The sequence below is a fragment of the Electrophorus electricus genome, chromosome 21, assembly GCF_041902795.1.
Source record: "Electrophorus electricus isolate QZ-2024a chromosome 21, ASM4190279v1, whole genome shotgun sequence".
NCBI lineage: Eukaryota > Metazoa > Chordata > Actinopteri > Gymnotiformes > Gymnotidae > Electrophorus > Electrophorus electricus.
In genome coordinates, this window is record NC_137517.1 from 5531426 (window position 1) to 5557500 (window position 26075).

The 26075-nt window shown below is 44.1% G+C and overlaps 2 protein-coding genes across 3 annotated transcripts in view; both read right to left on the reverse strand.

Moving 5' to 3' along the window:
- Positions 1-17805, reverse strand: gpsm2l (G protein signaling modulator 2, like). 2 transcript variants are annotated; one of them, XM_027028916.3, is made up of 14 exons: positions 17382-17805; positions 6986-7207; positions 6526-6661; positions 6064-6203; positions 4586-4709; positions 4223-4338; positions 3881-4036; positions 3156-3264; positions 2797-2935; positions 2445-2518; positions 2167-2352; positions 1840-1984; positions 1434-1642; positions 1-1016 (listed from the first exon to the last, which is right to left on the reverse strand). In XM_027028916.3, the coding sequence occupies exons 2-14, from the start codon at positions 7204-7206 to the stop codon at positions 843-845; spliced, it is 1929 nt and encodes a 642-aa protein (XP_026884717.2). In that variant the 5' UTR covers position 7207; positions 17382-17805; the 3' UTR covers positions 1-842. The 2 variants fall into 2 exon arrangements, with proteins under 2 accessions (XP_026884717.2, XP_081560674.1); XM_081704548.1 differs by lacking the exon at positions 17382-17805 and adding an exon at positions 12348-12494.
- Positions 17806-21334: 3529 nt separating this feature from the next.
- ghrhrl (growth hormone releasing hormone receptor, like) overlaps positions 21335-26075 on the reverse strand; it is a 30007-nt gene continuing 25266 nt past the window's right edge. The window contains exons 11-13 of the mRNA XM_027028908.3: positions 24687-24816; positions 22237-22278; positions 21335-21821 (exon numbers count right to left, since the gene is read on the reverse strand). Of these exons, the coding sequence (XP_026884709.3) occupies positions 21720-21821; positions 22237-22278; positions 24687-24816 (274 nt within the window). The 3' untranslated portion in view covers positions 21335-21719. The remainder of the gene's footprint in view (positions 21822-22236; positions 22279-24686; positions 24817-26075) is intronic.

A 26075-nucleotide genomic window follows, 5' to 3' on the forward strand; every position in this document is an offset into this window, starting at 1 on the left:
TTTTCCCAGTAGAATTCTTTTATTCTCTGCACCACCTAAAATATGATGTAAAAATAGAGACAATAACTAAATTTGTTTGGGGTTTTTTTTGTCAAGCATATGTTGTCTTCTCTGACTTCCAAGAATATTACCCAATTTCAAACTTCGTGAACATACTTAAGAAACAATATAAAGCAAGTCAAAATATACTATGGGAAAAAGGTGATCCCTGATTACATGAAATCATAAAATCTACCATGTTAGTTAAAAATCTGCATGAAGGTCTTTGTCCTCAGCCAGGAACCCCTCGGGAGAACGGAATATAAACAAATATTCAGACACAGTGTGTAGTGTTCAGACCCTGAGGATAAGACGGTAGCTTTGTCCCGATCCTGCGTAAAACCCCGCCACACTCCTAACCGCTCCGTAATCCAGCAGACAATCCTTCCAAATATTTACTAAAGAACGAGTTTCCCAAACCTGATGCGACGCTTCCCTCTCACTCGCAAATTATCTTAACATTACAGTCTTTGACTCATTGTTCTTGTTCTTAAAACTTCATCCGTGTCTCCACTGTGCTTTTTTTGGGGTGGGAGTAGAAAGGGGTCGGGGAACTCCTCGAAAGGCGGATCGAGTGTTTGATGATCCTTCATCGTCATGCACCGAAATAAAACTGACAGCAGTCCTCTATAATCTTCTAACGCACACGTTCTGGCTTTCCGCTGCTTCTCATTTTTGACCAACTGAGCGAGGCCTTTTTTGCGCTCTGTGAGAAAATGAGGAGCCTCATAAGCACCTGGGTCCTAAAGCCCCACCTCCCCACGCCCACCCCTCATCGCTAGACGTGGTGTCCGCGGCCCGGCTCAGTCTGGGTTGAGGTGGGCAGGGGTGGGGTCGGGGGGCAGTATGACGCGCTGTTCGTCCATGCGCTTGGCTTGTGAGCGGAGGACGAGGCTGAAGAAGTCCTCGTCTGGGACCGTGGGGCCTCGTGCCGGGGGTGGAGGAGGGGCGCACCTCTGGTCGTCCAGACGGGAACCCTGAGAAAGCATTGATTGGTCTGGTCAATACATTTCGGAATTCTTTTACTCAAGAAAAAGGGAAAAAAAAAAAAGAGCTCTGCATTTTGGGAATCTGAGAAGAATCTGAGAAGGTGCCTGCAGCTGTTCAATCGTGTTCAGAACGCGTTCAAGCACAAAGCACATTTAGTGTCCAAAAATCTGAGGTAACTTGCACTGCCCTAACGAGGTTTAATTTCTGCAATATGGAAACTGGAGAAACATGTCCATGTGAATTTACATTAAAGAACGTTTCCTGAAAATAAGCGAACGCAGAGTTAGGCAACCTATTTCGTGCTAAGCAGCAGAGCACACACACACACACACACTACGCGACAACCTCACCACTACAACGTTTTATCCCCTCGTCAGACAGGTGTGGGTGGCGGTACGCTTCACCTGGCACTTGATGAGCATGTCGAAGAAATCTTCGTTCGTCTCCCTGCCATTGCTGCCGGCTATGAGCTGGCTGAGCACGGCCTGGCTGGCCGACTTGTCCAAGCGCAGGCCTGGCAGGCCGCTCACGCTCGCCCGCTGCTCGTCCAGCCGCTGGCTCTGCGAGCTGGCCAGCAGGTCTAGGAAATGCCCAGGCTGGTCTGAGGCCTCCACTATGGATGCAGAAATAGACTGTTAAAAGTTTCAGGTTGTGAAGCCAATCTAAGTATTAGAAACTGAGGAACCCACACAGTTAAGAACATTACGGAGGCGCTTTGTCAGTTCAGCACTGATTCCCCGTAGAAAATTAGGTTTTGTTTTTTTTTACAGACACAACAGTCACAGAGGTCACGGGGTAGGATTAGCTCACAATTCCTAACGGCTGCAGACAGGGATGGGGTGGAGGCTCGGCTCGAGTGGCCCGCCAAGGTGCACCGCTGGTCATCCATCCGGTTGCCTTGGAAACGGCTGAGGAGATCAAAAAAGCCCTCGTCGCTCAGATTGTCTGGCGCGTCCTTACAGAGGGAGGGAGGGAGGTTAGCTTTGCAGCCTGGCTGTTTCCAGCGCCCACTAGCCAACAGCTACAAAGTAAAGCGTTTCTAGAGCAATCGATCCAACACTTGCAAGGTTCCAAACAAATGAATGCATGATGTATGAAAGAGTGAATAAATGAGAGAATGGATGAGGGAGCGAGCACCTTTGGCTCTAGCTGGGGTGAACGGGGAGGGCTCGTTTGGTCTGGGTGCATTTTATTGGGGCTTCCTCCAATGGGCTTCTGTTTCTTGCTTTTGAAGCGATTGATGAAGAACAGCTTGGAGGAGGTCTTGGCTATGGGGGAAGGTTTAGGCTGCTTGGGAGCGGTGTCGTCATCATCAGCTGGCCCCTATACAGCGTCCACACACAGACACACACACAAATTATGGAATACGTCAGGAGTGTGTGTGCGCGCGCATGTGTGCACGCGTGTGGACTCACAGGACTCTTGTCTCGACTGAGTTTCATAAGCTCCATGTTCTCCATGCTTGGTCTCCGGCCCGTCCTGGGTTTCACTGCGGAGGCAGAAGCACACAGAGCTCAGGCAGCTGTCGGTCAAACCGCACCATGTTCTCTTATAACCAGAGCAAAACCCATCCACGGCGAAGGTCCTGCACGGACAGCGTTTTGAGAGGAACAAAGCCATTCGTTAAAAGGACATTGGACGAGATCAGTAGATGGACAGAAGAAATGTGTGGAAAATGGAAAAGAATGAACCAGACGAGGTGGAGGGGTGCACCACGACCCTGGAGGAGTGGCTGGATGGACGAATGGGTGGGCAGAGTAGTGTTACCATGGGGACTGCTGCTCCCGCTGGTATGGTTGTGGAGGCCGTCTGTATAGGTGGTGCTGTTGTTCTGTGTCAGGCCCAAGACCAGCTGCAGGTCCGAGACATTCATCGTGGCCGTCAGTTCCCCGTTACGATCTCCGATCTGATGCGCGCACACACACGCACACACACACACACACACACACACACACACACGATGGTAATGCTTGTTACATACTGATGTGGGTTGTGTAGCTCTGCTGGACTCTTAATACGTTGAGCATTTCCTGGAATCTGCTTCCAGTGGTCTGACCTTGCATATGGACAAGACAGAGAATCATGCACACACGTGCACATGCACGCACACAGACTCACGCACACACCTCTTTAGAGATCTCCAGATGTTTCTCTGCAAAGTGTAAGGCCTGTTCGTGATTTCCCAGAGCTGTATGGGCGTTCCCTAAACTCCAGCAAGCTCTCCCTTCGCCTATCCTACACACACACACACACACGCACACACACGCACACACACGCACACGCACACAGGAAAGAGAGGCACCATACAGTTATAAAAGTACAACACTCACTATGCAATGATATTACAGTGATTGAAGTAGTACTGAAGTAAGTCTTCAAGTAACTGAAAGTCTCTCTTTCAAATGTTTTTGATCGTCCCAGTATTTATGCTCAGCTACAGTTTTTATGAGTGGGTGTTTGGACGTGTTGGCTTTTAACGCTGCTCCAACATGGATGAAGGACACGTGAAAAAATGTTATTCTTGAATTATTCTTGTTATTTCTATATGCTTCTCTTGAAGTATATGAATTATGAAAAATAAGAGGAATATCATCACATTCTACCTCACAAACACATTACAACTTAACACTGTGTATTGCCCGTGTGTGCGTGTTATGGTTTTCACTGAAGCTTGTGGACATGAGGATAGGGCTGGTTTGTGCTCATGGCTCTGGGTTTATTTTTGTACTGCATGCTTGCTGTGCTCAGCAGACTGCAGCACACTGACAGTGTCAGTCTGTGTGTGTGTGTGTGCGTGTGTGTGTGTGCGCGGGCGGTTCATCCTCATACACGGCAGCACCGGCTTTTTTACCTGTCCCTCAGGTCCTGTGCGATGACCAGGTGTTTGAGGTGATAGTCAATGGCTCTCTCGTAGTCCTGCAGGAGGGTGTAGGTGTTGCCCAGGCTGTAGCAGGCCTGTGCCTCCACCGCTCTGTCCCTCAGCTGCCGGGCCAGCTGCAGCGTGCGTCTGTGCACAGCCGGTCAAATAAGACACAAAAGAGACGGAAAACGCTACCAGATGGCCAAACCTCGCCCCTGCATTTCCTGAACTGGACTGTTGACGAAAGTGGTGCTAAAAAAAGTTCAGCTGAGACGTTTAGACCAAATGTTAGGCTGCATGTAGGAACCGAAAGAAACAAACATCGAACTTTACTTGTAGTGCTCGGCCGCCACCTCAAACTGGCCCAGGAAGATGTAGGCGTTTCCCAGGTTACAGTATGCCCGTCTCTCGGCAGCCCGGTCTCCGAACTCCTTGGCGATGAGGAGACGCTAGGAACATAAACCGAACCTCCCTTAGCATTGCCTCCACCGCTCATGTTAACGCTTAAATGCGCTTCTTCCGGATCTGCGCGTTCGATTGCACCGTGATCACCTGCGTAGGGGACGCGGGATGACTGTGAGCATGTGCGTAACGCACTGCAATGGGAACACGTGGATATCCTTGCAATGAGGTTTCCTAAGAGCGTTTATACACAGGTTTCATAAAACAGCAGCACGTTTCAGGATGGACGCGTACCTGTTCGTGAGCCAGGACAGCATTCTGAAAGTTTCCGAGCAGGTACTGAGTGTTGCCAAGGTTACCGTACGTTCTCCCTTGGGCGGCTCTGTCCCCCAGCTCCTTCACGATAGACAGGTTCGCCCTGAACAGAAATGAAAAACACCAAACAAATCACCACATAACTGGGATGAGTAGGTTTATGAGTAGATGAGCTTATAGCCTAGTCGCTATCTGTTGTTAGGAGTGCAATGACAAGAGAATTCATTGCGATGCATAAATGAGACAATGTGCATCATGGCAATAGATGATGGCACAATAAACGGAACATATCTAATGCAGTTGCATTGTTTCAACACCAGAGGTCGCACTTGACCAAAGGCAAAGCCATTACAATAGCACGTTTTGGTTCAATAGCGTGTTATAAACCATGTTTCCTTTTTTCATCTTGTATTTTCAGGGTAATAAAACTTGTTTAATATTTACACTGGATTTTGCAGTGTTTATGCTTCAGAAATAAAAAGGGATGTTTACTCTTGGTTATTTAATCTGTGATGAAACTACATTTGTTTACGGTACGTTTTGTTTACAATTGTAAACTTCTGTTCCTTTTTTTTTTGCATTTGCATTGTTTCAACACTTAATACAGAAAAAAAAATCTAATGTTTCAAATTTCAAATTCAGTTTGAGAATCAAATTGTCAGCACAGTATCGTGAATCGTATTGAATCATGAGCAGAGGGCATCGTTACACCTCTGGTTGTCAGTCATCCGATTGCCTTTCATCCGTGGTCGCTTTCTAACCACAGAATCACTTTTGCCATGTTAAATCCAGCTCTGACCGACCCTGCATACCACTGCGTCTGATATACACATGCAACCATGTTTTGTACACAGTGATTCTTTAACAAAAAAAAAAAGAATCATTCATTTCTATATGACATGCGTAAGCCTTTGAAACATTTTTTAAAACGTACAATGAATTGTACTCAATATTTGAGTTGGCAAATATACTTAAAAAAAGGTCTGAATTCTCCAAATGAACAGTGAACAGAATGTCAATTAAAGAGCTCCTATGTATGCAGGTGACTGTCAACATGTACCTAGCAGTTACAAAGACTTGCCTTGATGCCCTATTTGAGCTTTAAATAAAGACATATTGTGTCTTTAACTTAGCTGAGAGTAATAGGTTCCTTATCCCAGACCGATGCTAGACCTGGACACTGAGATTCTGTTACGAAAATTAGGATTAATTCAGGTCGCAAACTGATGCATGGTCAACGCACAAGTGATCTGATTGGACGGTACTACTACAGGACGGCAGAAACTTAACTGCACAGACATGCACAGACAAATAAGGACAAGCTTCGTAATGAAGGTTTTTTTTTACAACCTTGCGTAAGATTCTAACAGCTTTTTTTTTTTTTTTATATCATTTGTTTGCTTTCAGTAAATGTGTGCTAGTAAACTGTATTTTACAAAACACGCATACGCACTTACTCATAGTACTCTGAAGCTTTCCTCAAAGCAGTGCGAGCTTCCTCAGGGAAGTCTCCAGGGTCAGCCCCACTCCAACATATGTTCTTCCCCTTGGCGTGGTACACATTCCCGTAATTATAGAGGGCCCGTGCCTGCCCCACCTACCAAAACCACACACACGCACGCACACACACACACACACACACACACACACACACACACACACACACACACTTCAGTCTTGAGGCAAACAACCACTACTGATGACATATCTAAAATGGATTGACGCCTACAATTTAAACTAAAGTTTATGGACTCTTAAAATAGTTTGGAAATATGGTTACAGGTCATTTCAAAAGGTGTTTTTAAAGTATTTTCTGTTGAGAATTTCACAACACTTCTTTGAACAGCACAACTTTTGCCATTATACTTTATCACATGCTAAAAGAAACTTCATTAATGCAGACATAAAGACACACTAACTTTGTCGTGGAGCATTCTAGAAATATCAAGGTGTCTCTGGCAACAAGCTGCAGCCTCCTCATATCGACCCAGAACTTTAAGTGTGTTTCCAAGGTTACCACTAGCTTTGGCTTCTCCCAGTTGATCTCCAATTGTTCTGAGAAGAGAAAAAAATATATAGGTAGAATATTGAAATAAAAATAAAAAGAACAATACCATCAACATTAATAACAAACTTTAATGATCTAGCCCCAAAATGGGGGGGGGGGGGGGGGTTGAGGGGCAGTAGCTCTATATAACCTTGCTCTTATGGTGGACAGCGTGGTGTGTGGAATGTAAAACAGGCCGATGCCTGAGGATCTTAGTGATTGGGACGGTGTGAGGGAATGAAGCCATTTGGAGAGCAACACAGTTTAATGGAAAACGACCCTTGTTGTGCCGATACCCTTTAAATGTGTCCGAGAACATTGCAGAAGCGCACCTGGTGAGGGTGAGATCATGGTGGTGGAACTCCAGCGCTTTAGTGTAGTCCTGCTGGTGGAAGTAGGCGTTCCCGAGCTGACTGTAGATGGCACTGAGAATCTGCAGGTCCTCCGTGCCCACCTGGATGGCCGACTCGAAGAAGGAGACGCCCGCCCGGTAGTCTCCCGACTTGCACAGACGCTCGCCCTCTAGAGCCAGCTCCAGACATGAGGCCTCCATCCTACAGGGGGCAGCACAGGTCGACAAAGTCAGAGTGGGATTAGAGCGGTGGGCAGGGGAAGAGGCGGATCAGCGTGAGCGCAAAGTGGGGGAAAAAAAAAAAAAAAAAAAAAGATGTTCTGTGATGCGTCATCATCCGTATGACCGTCAGCTGAGCTCACTGGGTCTGTCTGACTCAGCTTTGGCAGTCAAACAAAATACACACACACACACACACACACACACACACACACAGCCAGGAAACGCAGACGCTGGACGAAATACTTGGAAAGTTTGGAAAGTTTCCAAGTCATGTTGATGAAAAAAAGAATGTCAAAAGACGGGCAAAAGAATTCAAAACAGGCCAAGCACCATATCTGGTTTCCAGTTTCCGAGATAGGGAAAATCTCAGGTAAATAAATCTCGTTTTCCCTTCTCTTTCAAATGGAACCTTACATAACACACACTTGCGAAAAGAGCAAATACACACAAGCAGTGACACTCTTCTTCCCCCCGCCCTAAAAAAACCCCGTTCATACGATGTCACAGTTTCATGGTTAGTCACAGTGTACGAACAATTACTTCACGTTCAACTTCTTCAAAATACAGATTAAAACGTATTTCTGTCCATTGCCAGAATGGTGCTGTTCCTTACACCCACGGGTCTCTGGAGTTCTGGTTTGAGTTTCTGGACGAGTTCGCCTGAATCTTGCCCTCCAGCGTCACGCCACAGCAATCTCAATTTTCTGTTTACCTTAAAGCTCTTATCCAGAGCAACATACGACACTGCTTAGCTGTCGCCTAAGAAATCCTTCAAAACAACAAATGGATTCATTCATAAATTCCCTTAAACCAAGACACTGCCATACACAAGAGTCAGGGCTGCAATCTAAATTAAGAAATACAATGCAATATAATACAAGATAATTCCTAGATAAGACAGTTCAAGTGCATATATAAAGACTTCCTATAAGTGCATGAATGTTACATTCAAGTGCTTTTAAAAGAGATGAGTCTTCAGGTTGTGTTTAAAGACTGCAGCAGACAGCCAATGAGAATTAATTCCACCTACTGGATGGCAGGATGGAGGAGAGGCTCCATTGTTGTGTTTTCCGTGCAAGGACTCGGACAGTAAGGAAACCTTGTGGTGGACTGAAACTTCCGAGATGCTGTACATAGCCATTTCCCCTGCCACTTCTAAGGGGTGTCAACCCCCCACACACACCCCTCAAATTATTGTATACAGTTTGAAAACCACTACATACAATAACACAGTAACTCACACACATCTAAGAAAAGCACTAAACAAGTAAAAAACAATTAACGTTTCTCTCACAAGTAGTTTATTGGCCATGTATGTTTTAGCCCAACCTATGTGGCCTGGGTAGTTCTGCAAAAAACAAATTGTATGTCCAACCAATAGCCATTTTGTGCAGTGAACTTAGACAAAAGGTTTTTGTAATGAATTGCTCTGTTAACCATTTATACCATTGGCTGGTGTTTTTGAATTGCCAATTAATACAACATACCAAGTTCCTCGGGGTGCTTGCTGCTGATAACCTGACCTGGTCCCTGTACCCTACCACTCTTAAGAGAGCACATCCGAACACATCAATCCTCTCCACTGTCTACGGAGGCACCATAGAGAGCGTCTTGACCAGATATATTTGTCTGTAGATTGAGAGCTGGAACGTCTCAGACAAAACGCCCTGAGGAGGGCAGTAAGGATAGCGGAGGGAATCTTTGGGTCCACACACCGGGATAATGGAAGACTCCATCCACCCTTCAGGACCTGTACCCCCCTGAGCAGGAAATACTGCAGCATGCAGTACTGCCTTCAGTCTCTTGAACACAGTGGAAGATGGAACAGCAGAAATGACTGAATCCTGAATGGTTCCCAACTGAATGTGTATTATTTTAGATTGTAAAGGATTTTATTTATTGTTCAAATTTATGCACAACACTCTATATTCCTGCAATTCCCATTTTATTATTAGTTCCTTGTTTTTATCTGCTACCCTTTTATCTGCTAACCCAAACTGTGATGCAGTTTCATTTTGCAATGTGTTCTTTTTAATAGCTATTTTTAAAAATATAATTATATACTTGCATGACAAAGAAATCTTGACTTGAGTGTTGCAGAGGGTGGGAATGAAAGGAGTGATACAATTGACAATAAACACCGCAATCACCACACCCACCTTTTCAGTGTGTCGCTCGCTCACCACGCGTGTGCGGATGTGCTTGCATATGAACGATCGTCGAGACTGACTTTTGCAGACAACCAAGCTCATTCGGTGCAAATCGATTCACCAGCAGCTGTAGGTTGCAGCCCGAGTGGAGGAATGTAAGGAATGAGGTCACATGGGGGCACTCTGTGACCCGCTGCGACCGCTTATCTCGGCCCAAGTCCACAGAGACTCCAGCGATCTACACGCACGCACACAGGCACTTAGATCATTTCATTTGGTCTCCAATGATTGGTCTCCATGGCTCAAATCGCAGGTCTGTTTTCAGTACCACCACAATAAAGGCTTCTGCTTCCTTTTCAATACCAACAATGGTCAGGGATGGGATGGTTACTTTAAAAACGGATTCTGTTACAGATTCCTGATTACCTATTAAAATGTATCTGTAACCCAATCCAAATTATTACTGTATTAAAGGAAGGTACTCTCATTACTTTTTAACCCATTAACTGCTAACGAGTTTCGAAACACTAGTCCACCACGGTGCCAGCCGCGATGGTCACCAGCGAGTTCCTGCAGTTTCTCTGTGCCGATTCCTGTACTCAGCAGACGTGTTAAAGTTATCCACATAAACGCGTCCCTTCTGCAGAAGTCCAGGCCTGCTGAAAAGACCCTTTGCTGGATCATGCCTGATTCCTCCAGTCCTGTGAAACTGGCAGGCTCCAGTGTATCCCACACAAGTTTAGAGTTTTGGCAGTCTGCTTTTATGTTTAGGACAGAACTGTTCATACTGAACAGGACAAAGTTCGGTCGTGCATGCGCTTAGGAAGGGATGCATCTTGAAAGTCTGATCATAATCTTGATTCTTCACTTCCACCCACCAGAGTGCAAGCATCATGTTATGTAATAACTGCAGGACAAAGATTCAGCATCGGTGACCGGCTGTTTTAATAATCTGCAACTGCGCACAGATGAAAATTCATTTCATGAGGGAATGGCCGATTAAATGAGATAATAGGCATCAATTGCTCTTTCCCCCTGGCCTCAAAGGATTTTTTATTGTAGTTATTTCTCTGGAAGTTTGTTTTTTGGTTACCTGGGGACATTTATTTAAAAATAGCTGCACTGCAGACACATTGCAGATCTACTTAAGAAAACATGTTCATTTAAATGCTAAGCAATTACATGTCATTATAAGATTCATGCTAAGCCCAACTTTAAGAGCTGGGAAAAGTGATAAGTGATAAATGATAAACAAGGCAAGCATTTGCAAACTGTAAGATTCCATATGGCTCAACACCACTTTCGCTTGGTGTGTGTACCAAGTTGAACTCCCGAACTGAGGGTTTTCAGATCAATTTCAAGAGGAAGCCGTCTCTTTCCTTTTAGGAAAACCCATCATGGCCTCTTCAATGACATCGGCACATTTTTGGAATATTTTGCCCTTTCACATTCCTAATAGCAAAACTGCTTTTATATGTAATTTAAGAAAATTGCTACTTGCCAACCAGGATTTTTTCACATGAATTGTTAAATACTAAGCCCCGTCAACAAGATTAAAAAGTTTGCTTGCCTGTGTATAAAATGTTTTTTAAAACTGTTTATATAGAGGTTGTATTACTGTTGGTGTTTATTGTTATATGGGCTATAACATCTGGCCCCAGGGACTTCAGATGAAAATCAGCCATCTGGCCAACACTGGAACGTTAACTTCATGTTTATTAATGTTCATTGTCCTCGACTTATTTCGTCAAGAACTTTACTTGACACTTAGTCAAAAGAAACACCGTGTCCATGAAACAAATCCCGTGTATAAAAATCTCGCATCCACATTGAAACAAATCCCTACATCAACAAAGCTAATCCCTCTGAAATTGTGTTGTGTACATTAATGCAAGCAAAGAAAAGGCGTGAATGTCACAAGTAGAATCTCACGAATGCAAAAGTGCTTCCTGTCAGAAATCACAAGGGAATGAATAGACTCAAAACGCACTCAGGAGTAAAGTGGATCTGATTCTGTTGCAGTGCAACACTCGACATGGCAACCGTTCACTCAATTTCAAAAAAAGAAAAACCATGAGCCTGCTAGTAACCACATTTTTCAAATATACGTGTTATCCATGTTACTGCTTACTGCTACAGGATAGTTAGTTACCTTTTGGTATCCTGATCACAGAACAGCATTCTGGGTAGCATTACTACCCAACCCTGACCACAGCAAATGTGTAATATATATATATAGACATAATACAGTATAAAATATACCAAACACATTTCCCACCCGGTTAGCGTACTTCGAGCTACAGCCGAGGGCAATGTTGCACCCTTTTGGTTGTTCCTGACTGGATCTTTAAGGAAATATCAGAAGGCATTTTTCAGGAAGTCTTTTTTTTTCTCCTCTTTTTTAAATAGGAGTTTTAGACTCCGGCAGTCTTTCATATCTAGTACAAATACTGACATGAACTTGCTCTTGCCTGGATCTTACTTTCTTTGGTTCGCTGGCCATCACCCAGACTCATTTGCATTTACTCCTCGCCAATGATACGAGGTCACACATCCGCCACATACTTCAATCAACAAAACAGATCTTTTTTTGCCTTGCAGTTTTGGAGAAAAAAAAAAAAAAGACTTTGTCTTTTGTACTTTATAAAACCAGTGCTGTTCATTACAGAATGTACTTTTTTCCCCCTAGTTTTCGAACTTAAATCAAGGACATTTCTGTTTTGATGTGATCTCACGTGCACACGCTCATGTGGCGCGCATGCGTGCATACACACGCTTTTACACCATTCACAAACATCCAGCTTAGCGCACAAAAACACCCAAAATATTAAAAGTTGTTTATGGACTACAAACAGAAAAATAATGTTTAAAACCAAGAGAATTTTTAAAAGGGCCCGAACTACTAAAGCTCATTACTGCATTGCTGGAACAAACCTTCTCATCACCAAACATGTTCAAACCATAGTCTACCTGTTGCGGATCTTTTTCCAACTCCCATAACACCTGCGCAGCAGGGCCATCTCTAGCTCTCCAACCTGTCCGTCCGCCCCGCGTCTGTACGTCGCACTCACACCTCGCTGTGCCTCAAAACTCGGTACAGGGCCACTACTCCAGGGAGGCTTCGATCGAGCGGTCCGAAGCATTTGGTCCTGCCCTCCTTATTGTAGTGGCATGCGGGTGTGTTGCCGTTGGGGTGCAAGGTCAAACGGTAAGCCCAGCTTAAGCTGGTCACAGCGGAGCTGGGCGTCTTCGTCCTCTCCGGACACCTGCTGCCAACTGTAGACTCCGATTACCAGGGGGCGCACACGGGGATTAGAAAGACAGCTTGGCACCTGAACGGTATAGTGCAAAAGATCTGCACTGCATTCCGTCACTTGTATTTGTCCACATGGGCAAATTCTTCTAAACGCACCACTGATATCATGGTAATGTTTTCTGAGATAACTGTGACTGATGTGCGAATCTCAATCAAGACCTCACGGGTCAAAGTGGGGATGGGATAAATTAAAAGACGATACCTTACGACTGCTTAAAATCTGACTTTTTATTTTGTGAGCACCACATAACTTACGTTATCCCAGTATACACATACTGACTTTGAAGTGAAACAAGTAGTAGTATGAGCTTGTGTCTCAGATAAACCAATCAGATTTCAGGAGTTGTGTCATCATGTTAGGTGGAAACTTTTATATGAAAATATAACTGCAGATTCAGGGTTGAGAGAAATAACGATCTCGTCATTGGACTTCAAATTGGGATTCACCACCCCTGACCGCTCAGCCCGTTATTTCCCCCGTAAACCCCGCTGAAGACTGCATTTAACACAGATAAAAGGAGGACAACTGAGCCAATCATCTAGAAGTTCCAGAAAGTGAAGAGCTATGAGTATTGTCAGAGGTCCAATCTCCTGAGAAGTGTCTCAGTGCTGGATGCGATGAGGACCACGCGGTGATATGATGATTTTTATATATCATTTAGCAGCCCTCTTCCCTGTAGCTGAGCAATACACCTATAGTTGTTTTGGAACACTAGGACCCACTTCACGGTGCTCTGATCCCTGCTGTTAGCTACTCTATTCTCATAGTCAAGTAATATGTTCCATTACACTAAATGCTTTAAAAAAAAACAAAAAAACAAAACAAAAAACACACACACGGGAGGGGATGGGGTGACGTCAATCAGTTAGACTACAAAAAGCTCACAAAGCCTCTTGTGTTCCTGAACATCATTAAGCCTGCTCACCCAGATGACCGTGGGGACTCTGTCATGGAGAATACCACTTCATGGGGAGCGGGCGGGTTTTTAGCCAGGTATTCAAGGCCAAGCTGAGAAAATCCTCTTGCCCGAAGCAAATCCCACACTTTGCCCAGAGTGACCTCAGTGCAGACGCCGTTCCGGTTGTACTTTGTTGCTGTTGCACAGGACAAAGTACTTTCCTTGCTAGCTAACGTGCTCACGGCACTTTGCAACTCCGAAACCTTTTTTTTTTCTTTTCTTATGATCAAAGCACATTCACTAAGCAGCTCGGAATACTGCATAGCACATTTAGGCCATCTCTGGACCCAAGCCCAAATAGATCAATAGATCAGTGTTTTCTGAGGAGACAACAAAGCATTTGTGCGCGTCAGTCCGGACATGAGCGTCTGCCAAGTGCTGTCGGTGTAAATGTAGCTCACGCACACATCAGCTAACAAAAAGTGTAAAGTTTTATTCTTGATGTAGCATTTGCATCTGAGGTCCATTGCTCTATTGCCAGGACGACTACAGATGTGTCAAAACAAGTAAGGCATGCAGCCCTGAAACTGAGAAATCAGAACAAACTGATCAGAGAGAACGTCTTAGTTGAGGCATTTAGAAAGCAGTAGGGAAAAAAACAAAAACAAACAACAAAAAAAAAAAAAACGTGGCCGTCTGCACATGCTGGACCACAATAGAGAATGATAAAGGGGCACTTCCAAGCAGGAAGGAAAAAACAACTCAGGAATTCTATACAGGATGACTGGAAACCGCTAGGAAGAGTCAAGAAAAGAAAGGCCAGGTCACAACAGGCTAAAAAGTAAGTGTGCATAAAAACTAAAAGTGCCTGCTTTTTTGGGGGAGGGGTGGGGGGGTGATGGTTTTACTGAAAGATGAGATGGAAATTACCCTGGACCAGCGATGAAATGGAGAAGGTGTGCTGTGGAAGGAAAAACAAAAACCACACACACACACACACACACACACACACATCTGTGGAAGCCTGTAGGATGGACATGCATGGCAGCATGTGGTACTAATTCTTCGTTTGTCTTTAGTAGTGTTACTGTGTTACGTAGCAACAGGATGAACTAAGGAAGTATTTTAACTTCCCAAACCAAACAAATTCCTAAAAAGAGGCACTATGCTTTGCAGAAAGATCCAAAACCTATGGCCAACACAACTAAGGTTTTCTGGGCCGAGAAAGGGTGTGTTCTTGACAGGCTGGGCCCAGTCTACAGACAGCTCCGCTTCCAGTTTACATATTCACGAATGCAAAAACAGGGAACTGAGAATGTGCATCGTACGGCTGGCAGAGCATCACAGGAGAATATGTGGCATATGGTGATGTCAAACGCTGAGAGACAACAGGCAGGTCATTAACTGCAAAGAATTTGCAACTGCATAAGTGTGCATGGCAATTCTATTCAAGAATATTTTTCTTTTCTTTGCATTCCCTGAAATGGCTTTGCCATGGCGCTTATGCTACTGCAGAATAACCTCAAACCGAGTGAGAGTAAAAACCTCAAATTGAAATTTGCACATTAACCCCCACAGTCAGCATTTCTTTTCAAAATCTATTATGCCAGGGTACATCAACACTGCATCGCTGTCCGGTTACTAACAAAATTCGCCGTACATACTGCTGATCGGAGCCCACCAAGCTCTGGCCCCACCGCCACTAGCAGGCGACTTTCTGGTTGGCAATGGCGCGGCCACAGAGTGCAGGACCAGACGCAAAAGAGGGGAAACTTCACAGGATCACCAGATCAGCATTAAAGTTTAAATCCTGCCATTAAAGATTCAGGTGGCAGAGCAGGACAAAACCAGCTTGGGTGTACCAGCTCTAGATTACCAGTCTCCTTCAGCAGAAATGGATTAAATTTCAAACACTGGATCTATCTGCTGGAAAAAAATGTTGAAGGCAATTGGGTTCCAACAGTGCGAATAAAATAAAACATGGTTTTGTGCAAGGTCTGGTGGGGTCATGGGTTTTTGGTTGCTGAGAGAGCTACACAGTCTACTCCTTTCAATTAGAAACAAACAAAGAGGGTTGTCTGGTCCAAGGTTCAAAAAGAAGAAAGATGCTCTCACACACACACACAAAATGGGAAATGAACTCAAACAAGGAAAGGCCACATCAACCACTTCTGCCAATTGGACTTCCTGGCTTACACTATTGAGGTCAAAGAAATTCCTACCTGGAACGAACATAAAAGGTCTGCTCTCCATCCTTCACACTGGCACCCATGGAGACGGGTAGCAAGAGTCCGACGTAGCAATAAAAAGATAAGCAAGCAACGGACAGGCTACGAAGAGAAAACAGCTGTTGTCTTTTATCTTTCCTGACACCCTGGAAACAGTGGGGACAAAAATGCTCAAAGAAACACGAGCTCTGTGTGTGTGGTTTTATCTCTCTCCTCTGCATGCGCACGCACGCACGCACACACACACACACACACACACACACACACACACGCGCGTGCGCGCGCGCGCAAGTGAGATAGGCCTGTACCTACTACTGAACACTCTGAATATGCATTTTACAGTTACAAGTCAGATTTACCTACATCTGAACCCAGAGGTCGGTTTTACGGCATGTTAACAAAAAACAAAAACAAAACAAAAAAAACACAACCTGCATGCGGCTCTTAGGCGAACTAGAGTTGAAGGCATGGAAACTATGAGGAAATCTACCTAAAAGCCACATTTGAATGGAAAACAAGCATGCAGAGACTGTTTCAAATGGCAGTGAATTTTAAACACCCAAGTCATCTAACAATGACTGCAAATAACCTGAGCCTCTCACTGAGGGTTCCCACAACACCCACAGGGTTTCAGTGGCAGTAGTAATGTTAATTTCACATTTTGTCTTGGAGATTGGTCAAAAAGAGGGCAAAATATTACTTGAGTGTTTAAAAAATTCCACAATAATCCAATTTTAAGCAACAAAATGTGTATCCTAGCCTCAACAAACATAATTATTAAGTATTAAGCCTAGTTAAAAGCATGGATGCTAAACCAAGAGCTCATTATTTCCTAAACTACAATCTCTTCCACCACTTTGGGTGCGAGTTGACTGTTTTTCCCAACACCAAAAGCCTTCATGGAGCAGTGGTAGCTCAGTGGTTAAGGTACTTGACTTGTAATTGGACGGTTACTGGTTCAAGCCCCACCACTGCCAAGTCGCCAATGAGCAAGACCCTTAACCCTCAATTGTTCAGGTTGTACTCAGTCATAATTGTAAGTCACTTTGGATAAAATCGTCAGCTAGATGTACATTTTGGCTAGACCCTCCTGAGCGAATCTACAGGAGCCGGATCCCTGCAGGTACTCTCCATTACAGAAGCTCCATGGAGAGCAGGCAGGTGATGGACGGAAGAAAAACCCAAATTCCCTAGTGCCGATACGTGGCCCAGTCTCTGCGGAGGAATTCAGTCAGAGGCCCCCCTTCTTAAAAACAAAAACCAAAAACCACGGCAACGTCCGTCACAAACATGCGGCGGAGCGTCGGGGTTTCATTCATGACTCACCGCAAAGCGAGCGTTTCGGTCGATTACAAAGACGACTCTCGCACAACTTAAAAAACAAATAACGGGGAAAACGAGCAAGGCGTAATTTGCACTCATGCACAGGACCTGGCTGTGAAAAACAAGATCGTTACAGCAGTGGACGCCTTTTGGCAAACTTTGCGCGCCGGCGCCTGGCACGCAGGTTGCGCCGTGGGCATAAACAAAATTATTATATTATAAAATAAAAACATTTTACCTTCAAAATATTCGAGCGAGGAGTCTGCAAGCGCGCACCATGTCCCGGAGGTCCGCGATAATGAGTGTCGCCGAAAACTGTTTCATAAGAGTATTCGACTCTCCGCCATGTTTCCTCGGAAAGTTTTACTCACTTCTTCGGTCTTTGGAGGAGGGAAGAGAAAAATAGCAGACTGATTCAGGAGCCTCAGAGGCGTTTCCGACGGGCCACTCCCCTACGAGCGCAGGAGCACGCCAACGTGTCTCCTTAGTTCGGGATCTGTTTACTGGGAGCCCTTTAAAAACCACCTACAGGAGCACATGCTCCCAGCGGCTTAACCGAGGATCATTTCTCAGTACATCAGGCAGGAAACGAGTGGACGAGCAATATTCATTCAGTAGGTCCGTGGGAAATGTCTCTTTTAACTGGGCTTTGCTAAGTGAGACAAGATCTCTGATCACTGTTCCAGAGGGGAAAAAAAGATTAAAAAAAAAAAATTATGTAAAATATAATGCTGTTATTTTTTTAAGCAAAACTAATTTTCACTTTATTTATAATTGCCACTAGAGGGCAGTGCCTGATCGACGACTAGTCCTACATGAAAAAGGGGTACGCTACAATTCTTTAGAAAGGCCATTTGAGTGAGCAAGGTTGTATTATTAAAAAGAGACACCAATTTTAAAAATAATTTCTACAGAGACTTAAATAAGGCATTACATTATTATATTTAAACTCTCACACACACACACCATAAATAACATCATTGAAAGGTAAGTCACCACAAAATGTTTTACATAGTCATGCTTTTGGCATTCTTTTTCACATACATTTAGATCTGCTGATCTCCTTTAAGAACCTACACAGTAAAGAAAAATCAAGAAACAATAAAAGCCGAATAGATTAATAACAATATAAAAAGGTACACATACGCTTATGAACTTCAGTTAGTAAACTTTTATACGTGTGGAAAAAAGTAGACACATGAATTAAGTATAGAGGAGGCATTCTCATGCAAATTTGTCACTGGTTCACATATGAAGAGTGAGAATAAATCTGTTCTGAAATGGGAATAAATATATAAGGAGCAGGATAGAAGGCGGGGCAAGAGAACAGTCACGCCCCCTCAGCACAGGGCAAGAGAACAGCAGTCTCCCCCAAACTGCAGCCTTCTGCCTCAAAATAATACCCCTGTTCTCTAAGGCATGTTGCCCTCAGCCTCAAACCAATAGCTCACCTGCCTCCTGAAGCCTGTTGCCTAAAAATGGAAAAATTGCTAAATGTTGCTTCGTAAAAAAAAATCATTGTGAGCCCAAAAGCCTAATATATAATTTTTTCACTTGCTGTTAAAGCCATGTAGTTCTTCCTGTCTTGAAACACCGACTTCTTAATCTTACTGTGATTTGATTTAAAGCAGTATGGATTTTAGTATTTACAATGTCCAGGACTTCAGCGATAAAAACAGAAGTCTGTAGAACAGGAGGAAGCATTGGCTGAAATCCTGGGCACTGCAACAGATGAGCTACACTCTGTAAACATATCGCTACGAATTGCACCTATAAGGTGGGTAGGTAGGTGTAAGATAGGTGGTGTTAATAAAGGTTAGTGTAGGTGTAAGGTAGGTGGTGTTAATAAAGGTTAGTGTAGGTGTAAGGTAGGTGGTGTTAATAAAGGTTGGTGTAGGTGTACGGTAGGTGGTGTTAATAAAGGTTGGTGTAGGTATAAGGTAGGTGGTGTTAATAAAGGTTGGTGTAGGTGTACGGTAGGTGGTGTTAAAGGTTGGTGTAGGTGTATGGTAGGTGGTGTTAATAAAGGTTGGTGTAGGTGTACGGTAGGTGGTGTTAATAAAGGTTGGTGTAGGTGTAAGGTAGGTGGTGTTAATAAAGGTTGGTGTAGGTGTACGGTAGGTGGTGTTAATAAAGGTTGGTGTAGGTGTACGGTAGGTGGTGTTAATAAAGGTTGGTGTAGGTGTACGGTAGGTGGTGTAGGTGTACGGTAGGTGGTGTTAATAAAGGTTGGTGTAGGTGTACGGTAGGTGGTGTAGGTGTACGGTAGGTGGTGTTAATAAAGGTTGGTGTAGGTGTACGGTAGGTGGTGTAGGTGTACGGTAGGTGGTGTTAATAAAGGTTGGTGTAGGTGTACGGTAGGTGGTGTTAATAAAGGTTGGTGTAGGTGTACGGTATGTGGTGTTAATAAAGGTTGGTGTAGGTGTACGGTAGGTGGTGTTAATAAAGGTTGGTGTAGGTGTACGGTAGGTGGTGTTAATAAAGGTTGGTGTAGGTGTACGGTAGGTGGTGTTAATAAAGGTTGGTGTAGGTGTACGGTAGGTGGTGTTAAAGGTTGGTGTAGGTGTAAGGTAGGTGGTGTTAATAAAGGTTGGTGTAGGTGTACGGTAGGTGGTGTTAATAAAGGTTGGTGTAGGTGTACGGTAGGTGGTGTTAATAAAGGTTGGTGTAGCTGTACGGTAAGTGGTGTTAATAAAGGTTGGTGTAGGTGTACGGTAGGTGGTGTTAATAAAGGTTGGTGTAGGTGTACGGTAGGTGGTGTTAATAAAGGTTGGTGTAGGTGTACGGTAGGTGGTGTTAATAAAGGTTGGTGTAGGTGTACGGTAGGTGGTGTTAATAAAGGTTGGTGTAGGTGTACGGTAGGTGGTGTTAATAAAGGTTGGTGTAGGTGTACGGTAGGTGGTGTTAATAAAGGTTGGTGTAGGTGTACGGTAGGTGGTGTTAAAGGTTGGTGTAGGTGTAAGGTAGGTGGTGTTAATAAAGGTTGGTGTAGGTGTACGGTAGGTGGTGTTAAAGGTTGGTGTAGGTGTAAGGTAGGTGGTGTTAAAGGTTGGTGTAGGTGTAAGGTAGGTGGTGTTAATAAAGGTTGGTGTAGGTGTACGGTAGGTGGTGTTAATAAAGGTTGGTGTAGGTGTAAGGTAGGTGGTGTTAATAAAGGTTGGTGTAGGTGTACGGTAGGTGGTGTAGGTGTACGGTAGGTGGTGTTAATAAAGGTTGGTGTAGGTGTACGGTAGGTGGTGTTAATAAAGGTTGGTGTAGCTGTACGGTAAGTGGTGTTAATAAAGGTTGGTGTAGGTGTACGGTAGGTGGTGTTAATAAAGGTTGGTGTAGGTGTACGGTAGGTGGTGTTAATAAAGGTTGGTGTAGGTGTACGGTAGGTGGTGTTAATAAAGGTTGGTGTAGGTGTACGGTAGGTGGTGTTAATAAAGGTTGGTGTAGGTGTACGGTAGGTGGTGTTAAAGGTTGGTGTAGGTGTAAGGTAGGTGGTGTTAATAAAGGTTGGTGTAGGTGTACGGTAGGTGGTGTTAAAGGTTGGTGTAGGTGTAAGGTAGGTGGTGTTAATAAAGGTTGGTGTAGGTGTACGGTAGGTGGTGTTAAAGGTTGGTGTAGGTGTAAGGTAGGTGGTGTTAATAAAGGTTGGTGTAGGTGTACGGTAGGTGGTGTTAATAAAGGTTGGTGTAGGTGTAAGGTAGGTGGTGTTAATAAAGGTTGGTGTAGGTGTACGGTAGGTGGTGTTAATAAAGGTTGGTGTAGGTGTACGGTAGGTGGTGTAGGTGTACGGTAGGTGGTGTTAATAAAGGTTGGTGTAGGTGTACGGTAGGTGGTGTTAATAAAGGTTGGTGTAGGTGTACGGTAGGTGGTGTTAAAGGTTGGTGTAGGTGTAAGGTAGGTGGTGTTAATAAAGGTTGGTGTAGGTGTACGGTAGGTGGTGTTAAAGGTTGGTGTAGGTGTAAGGTAGGTGGTGTTAATAAAGGTTGGTGTAGGTGTACGGTAGGTGGTGTTAAAGGTTGGTGTAGGTGTAAGGTAGGTGGTGTTAATAAAGGTTGGTGTAGGTGTACGGTAGGTGGTGTTAATAAAGGTTGGTGTAGGTGTAAGGTAGGTGGTGTTAATAAAGGTTGGTGTAGGTGTACGGTAGGTGGTGTTAATAAAGGTTGGTGTAGGTGTACGGTAGGTGGTGTAGGTGTACGGTAGGTGGTGTTAATAAAGGTTGGTGTAGGTGTACGGTAGGTGGTGTAGGTGTACGGTAGGTGGTGTTAATAAAGGTTGGTGTAGGTGTACGGTAGGTGGTGTAGGTGTACGGTAGGTGGTGTTAATAAAGGTTGGTGTAGGTGTACGGTAGGTGGTGTAGGTGTACGGTAGGTGGTGTAGGTGTACGGTAGGTGGTGTTAATAAAGGTTGGTGTAGGTGTACGGTAGGTGGTGTAGGTGTACGGTAGGTGGTGTAGGTGTACGGTAGGTGGTGTTGATAAAGGTTGGTGTAGGCTCTGTTGGGTTTTGTTTCAGCATGTAGGCAGCACACAGTTGAAAACAGCCGAGTCTGAAGTGAGTAGAACAGGTAGGAGCTCTGCTGCCAGGTGCTAAAACGGCGTGTCCATCTGACTGCCCTTCGCTGCGGCGGGAACCACCCCATAGCTGCTCTCCAGCCAACGCAGCCACTGCATCTGCACCTCACTCTGTACCTGACACACACACACACACACACACACACACACACAAAAACAAACAAACAAAGAGAGACTAATATAACCTGTTATTCAGGTATTCCTGTGTTTACTGCAATAATTGTTAAGGACAAACATTCAGATAGTATTTATCATTCATTGTTACAAGAGTTCTTGACCGATGCTGTTTGGAGCTCAGGGGTTTTATTATGAAGCACTCAGTTTAAATCAGTAATCAAACAGATGGCTGGTTTCATTAGGGAAGACTTCATTTAAATAAATTTAAACTGCCAATGCAGTTCCCAGGCTGCTCTGGGAATTACTGTGTTTGCTAATGAAGAACAGACTAAGCATACATATTTTGTTGATGGCGCAGACAGAGATTGCCACGAAATTTAATTTTTTACTTCCGATGTTTATCAGAAGAACTCACCTCTTGGTTCAGGAAACAGTAGAGAACCGCCACTATGAGCCCCTTGAATGAAATGATAAATCAGTGTCAATATGAGCAATGTAGATTTGAAATTATCACACAAATGTCTATGACTGTGTGTTATGGATGGCGCTTTACACAGCTGGACACAGAAATCATTCACAAACCTTTTACACCTTTTTCAATCCGTTTCGTCATAACATGGAATTTAAATACTACAAAATAGCTCTCAAACCTTTTCATGTATGCTTACATGTAACTCCAATCCCAAGATAATTTGAAATGTAAGAAAGCATGGAACTAAGCCCAGTCACATGACCCAGCACTCTCATGCTCATCGTTCCGCTTCATGTCTTTAAATAGCCGGATCTGTCCAACGACCCTTAGTCCTTTCCCTGCGTCTAATATATACACCATCACCGCTGTAATCAGCGCATTATGAGCTGTTACAGCAAATTGGTAGAGCAAATTGGACTGTCATCAGGACAAAACAAGGAAAACTCTCTTGAATAATTTAATTTAATTTGATATATACTATTTTGTTAGTAGGATAGTATGTATAAAACCGCAGTGTCAGGTGCAAATCCAATAATCGGTCCTGTTCAGCTAAGGCAGGTGTGACTAAATATTTGATCTTTTCGCTTTGAATCGTGGGCTGTGGAATCTAGACCGGGGATTTACTGAAGTTTCGTGATGAACACTTGATTAGACGCCTAGAAACCTAAAATAACAAAATGCAAAACTTTTGAATGGCATCTGAGCATCAACTCTCCGGGCCAATCTCAACAGGTACTTCAGCTTGGACATTTGCCAGATGAAACACCTGAGGACTATAATGAGCTGTTTGTTTTCAGACACTTGCCAAACAGTATCAGCTGTGACACAGAACAATGGTACTGGCTGCAGTGGTTAAAATTCTTAACTCCTGCTGGCTTTTTTAAATTTTTTGACAGATGAGAACAGTAGTGTGTTCTCAAGAGGGTGTGAGGGTGTAGTAGTGAGAGGGTAGTATTGAAGGAGAAAGTATTGTGCTTACTGCAGCCTATGGAACAGGCTGTCTGGGAAGAGTATTGGAACGCAGCCGATCGTGGAGGGCGCATGGTGTAGAATAAATGGCATCACGCTGACCTGTTCCGAGTAAATGTTTGAAAAGTAATAACTGACTGGAACAGGGCCATGAACTCTTTGTGTGTGTGTGTGAAAACATTTTGAATGGGTCCAAATCACTCCAAATGACAGTAATTATCCAGTTTTACTAATTGTTGTCTCATTTAACTTTTCTGAAATGTTCCCTGAAAAGGAACAGGTTTGTAGACTCTTTTTTTTGTTGTACTCTTGAAGGGAAATGGGATGTGGTGCCCTTGGAAAGCAGGTGTTGATCATTTATACAGGTGTTTTAGTGTAGCTGGGTTTCGTAAAGCAGTGTTGATCATTTATACAGGTGTTTTAGTGTAGCTGGGTTTCATAAAGCAGCGTTGATCATTTATACAGGTGTTTTAGTGTAGCTGGGTTTCGTAAAGCAGTGTTGATCATTTATACAGGTGTTTTAGTGTAGCTGGGTTTCGTAAAGCAGTGTTGATCATTTATACAGGTGTTTTAGTGTAGCTGGGTTTCGTAAAGCAGTGTTGATCATTTATACAGGTGTTTTAGTGTAGCTGGGTTTCGTAAAGCAGCGTTGATCATTTATACAGGTGTTTTAGTGTAGCTGGGTTTCGTAAAGCAGCATTGATCATTTATACATGTGTTTTAGTGTAGCTGGGTTTCGTAAAGCAGCGTTGATCATTTATACATGTGTCGCAGCTTAGCTGGGTTTCGTAAAGCAGCGTTGATCATTTATACAGCTGTCGCAGCTTAGCTGGGTTTCGTAAAGCAGCGTTGATCATTTATACAGGTGTTTTAGTGTAGCTGGGTTTCGTAAAGCAGCGTTGATCATTTATACAGGTGTTTTAGTGTAGCTGGGTTTCGTAAAGCAGCGTTGATCATTTATACAGCTGTCGCAGCTTAGCTGGGTTTCGTAAAGCAGCGTTGATCATTTATACAGCTGTGTCAGCTCAGCTTAGCTGGGTCTTGATGCTGTTCAGCTCAGCTTAGCTGGGCCTTGGTGCTGTTTGGTTTTATAGCCTACCCACATAATTCTCTGAAAGAAGGGGTCAGCAAGCTGAGCCTGCAGACGCTACACGGACCTGCTCCTCATGGAAAACCCCTGACATTACCCACGGCCACCTGCCTCTCTCATGACATATTACACAGCGACTTCTGCAAACACCCCAGCAGGCTGCGCTGAGACCAACATGAGTCACAGGCATGTCCACGCACGACCGACTGACAACACGTAGGACGTTCGACATACATATGACGGCAAACGTGAACCACCAGATTTGAAACAGTGACCCTGTGAGTAACCCTGGCTTGTCTAGGTGCCCTGTGCTATGTTTGGGGGCAATTGGCACCTGGAAGGAGCCAAGGCAGAGCTCGATGCAGAAACGCAGGTTCACACTAGAGTCGTCCGGCAGGAAGTTGAACACCACGTAGTGAGTCCCGAACAGGGGGATCAGCAAGAGCGTGGACTTGGTGAGGCGTCTGTGGGATAGAGGAGGCACAGTGAGGAGCACTGAGCGGGAAGAGTTCAAATGTCAACATTCAAAACCAAAGGGATTCGAACAAACTGGCTCGTGCTAGACTTCAGAAGTCGTAGGTTCCGTGCACAGACACGTTTCGGCTCTTCTTGTAACGTGATGATTGTAAAATGAAATGAAAATGTCCTTGAGCTCGAAGAACAGCGTGTGACGGGAGATTAGCACTTGGTGCTTTCGCAGTGCAATATTGCTTCTTAAAGGCCAACCTTTCAAAATGCTTTTCAGAAATAAAGCACCTTTTGTCTTGCATTGTCTTATGACATTAATGCAGCTCTGTGGGTGTGGGTTGTCAAACTTTTTGTCTAGTCGATTTTATTTCTTCTCCTGTAGAATTCCTGTCTGTCAAAATCAGGCTGTCTGTCTCCCGAGCGACAGGGCAGGTAGCAAAGCGGTGGAAGAAGAAATCCATTTTTAGAGCCAGTGCTACATCACACCATGTTTCCTACTAATATCTGTCTGCCCTTTATGGAAGCTGTATCATATCACTATGTACATGACCTTGGCCTGGGCAGTACCTCTCATGAGCAGCTCTCACCATGACAACGTCATCAAGACAGGCAGAGTGGTGAGCATGTATGTGCACGCGCGCACACACCTTCCCACTTAACTCCCCTGATCTGCCCTGCATACACCCCTTCATATCATGTGCGGTGTGTGAATTTGTTCTCTGATAAAAAATAAAGACCTTGACAATTATGTAATTCTATATCTTTGATGACCATTGAAACAGCCCTGGTGCTGAGGTGGCACCACTCCAACCCATGCGGGCATCGCTATGGGACTGTGGATGAAGAGGGCAGGGTGCAGAGGGCAGAGGGCAAGGGTCAGGGGTCAGGGGGATGTAGAGCGCAGTTGTTGATAATTTTTTAATATCTATTTATTTATTTATTTATTTAATCTGTTAACAAATTTAACCTATTAATACTTCAGCAGCTAATAATGATCAGTTTTGCCATTGACTGTATATTCACTAGCATGTAGAAAATGGCAAAGAACCTATACATTCCAGGATCTAGTTTTTTCCCTGATAGTTTTCAGATTCTCATTTCTGGTTTAGATGACATCTCTGAAACTGCCAAAGTATGTCAGATATAATCCAGGGCAGATGGAAATTTTTTTATTTGAGATACTGCATCAAAACTACTCTGAGGTGATTTGAGTTTAAGTATAGATCCATGAAAATGTATGTGTGACCGCTCCCGG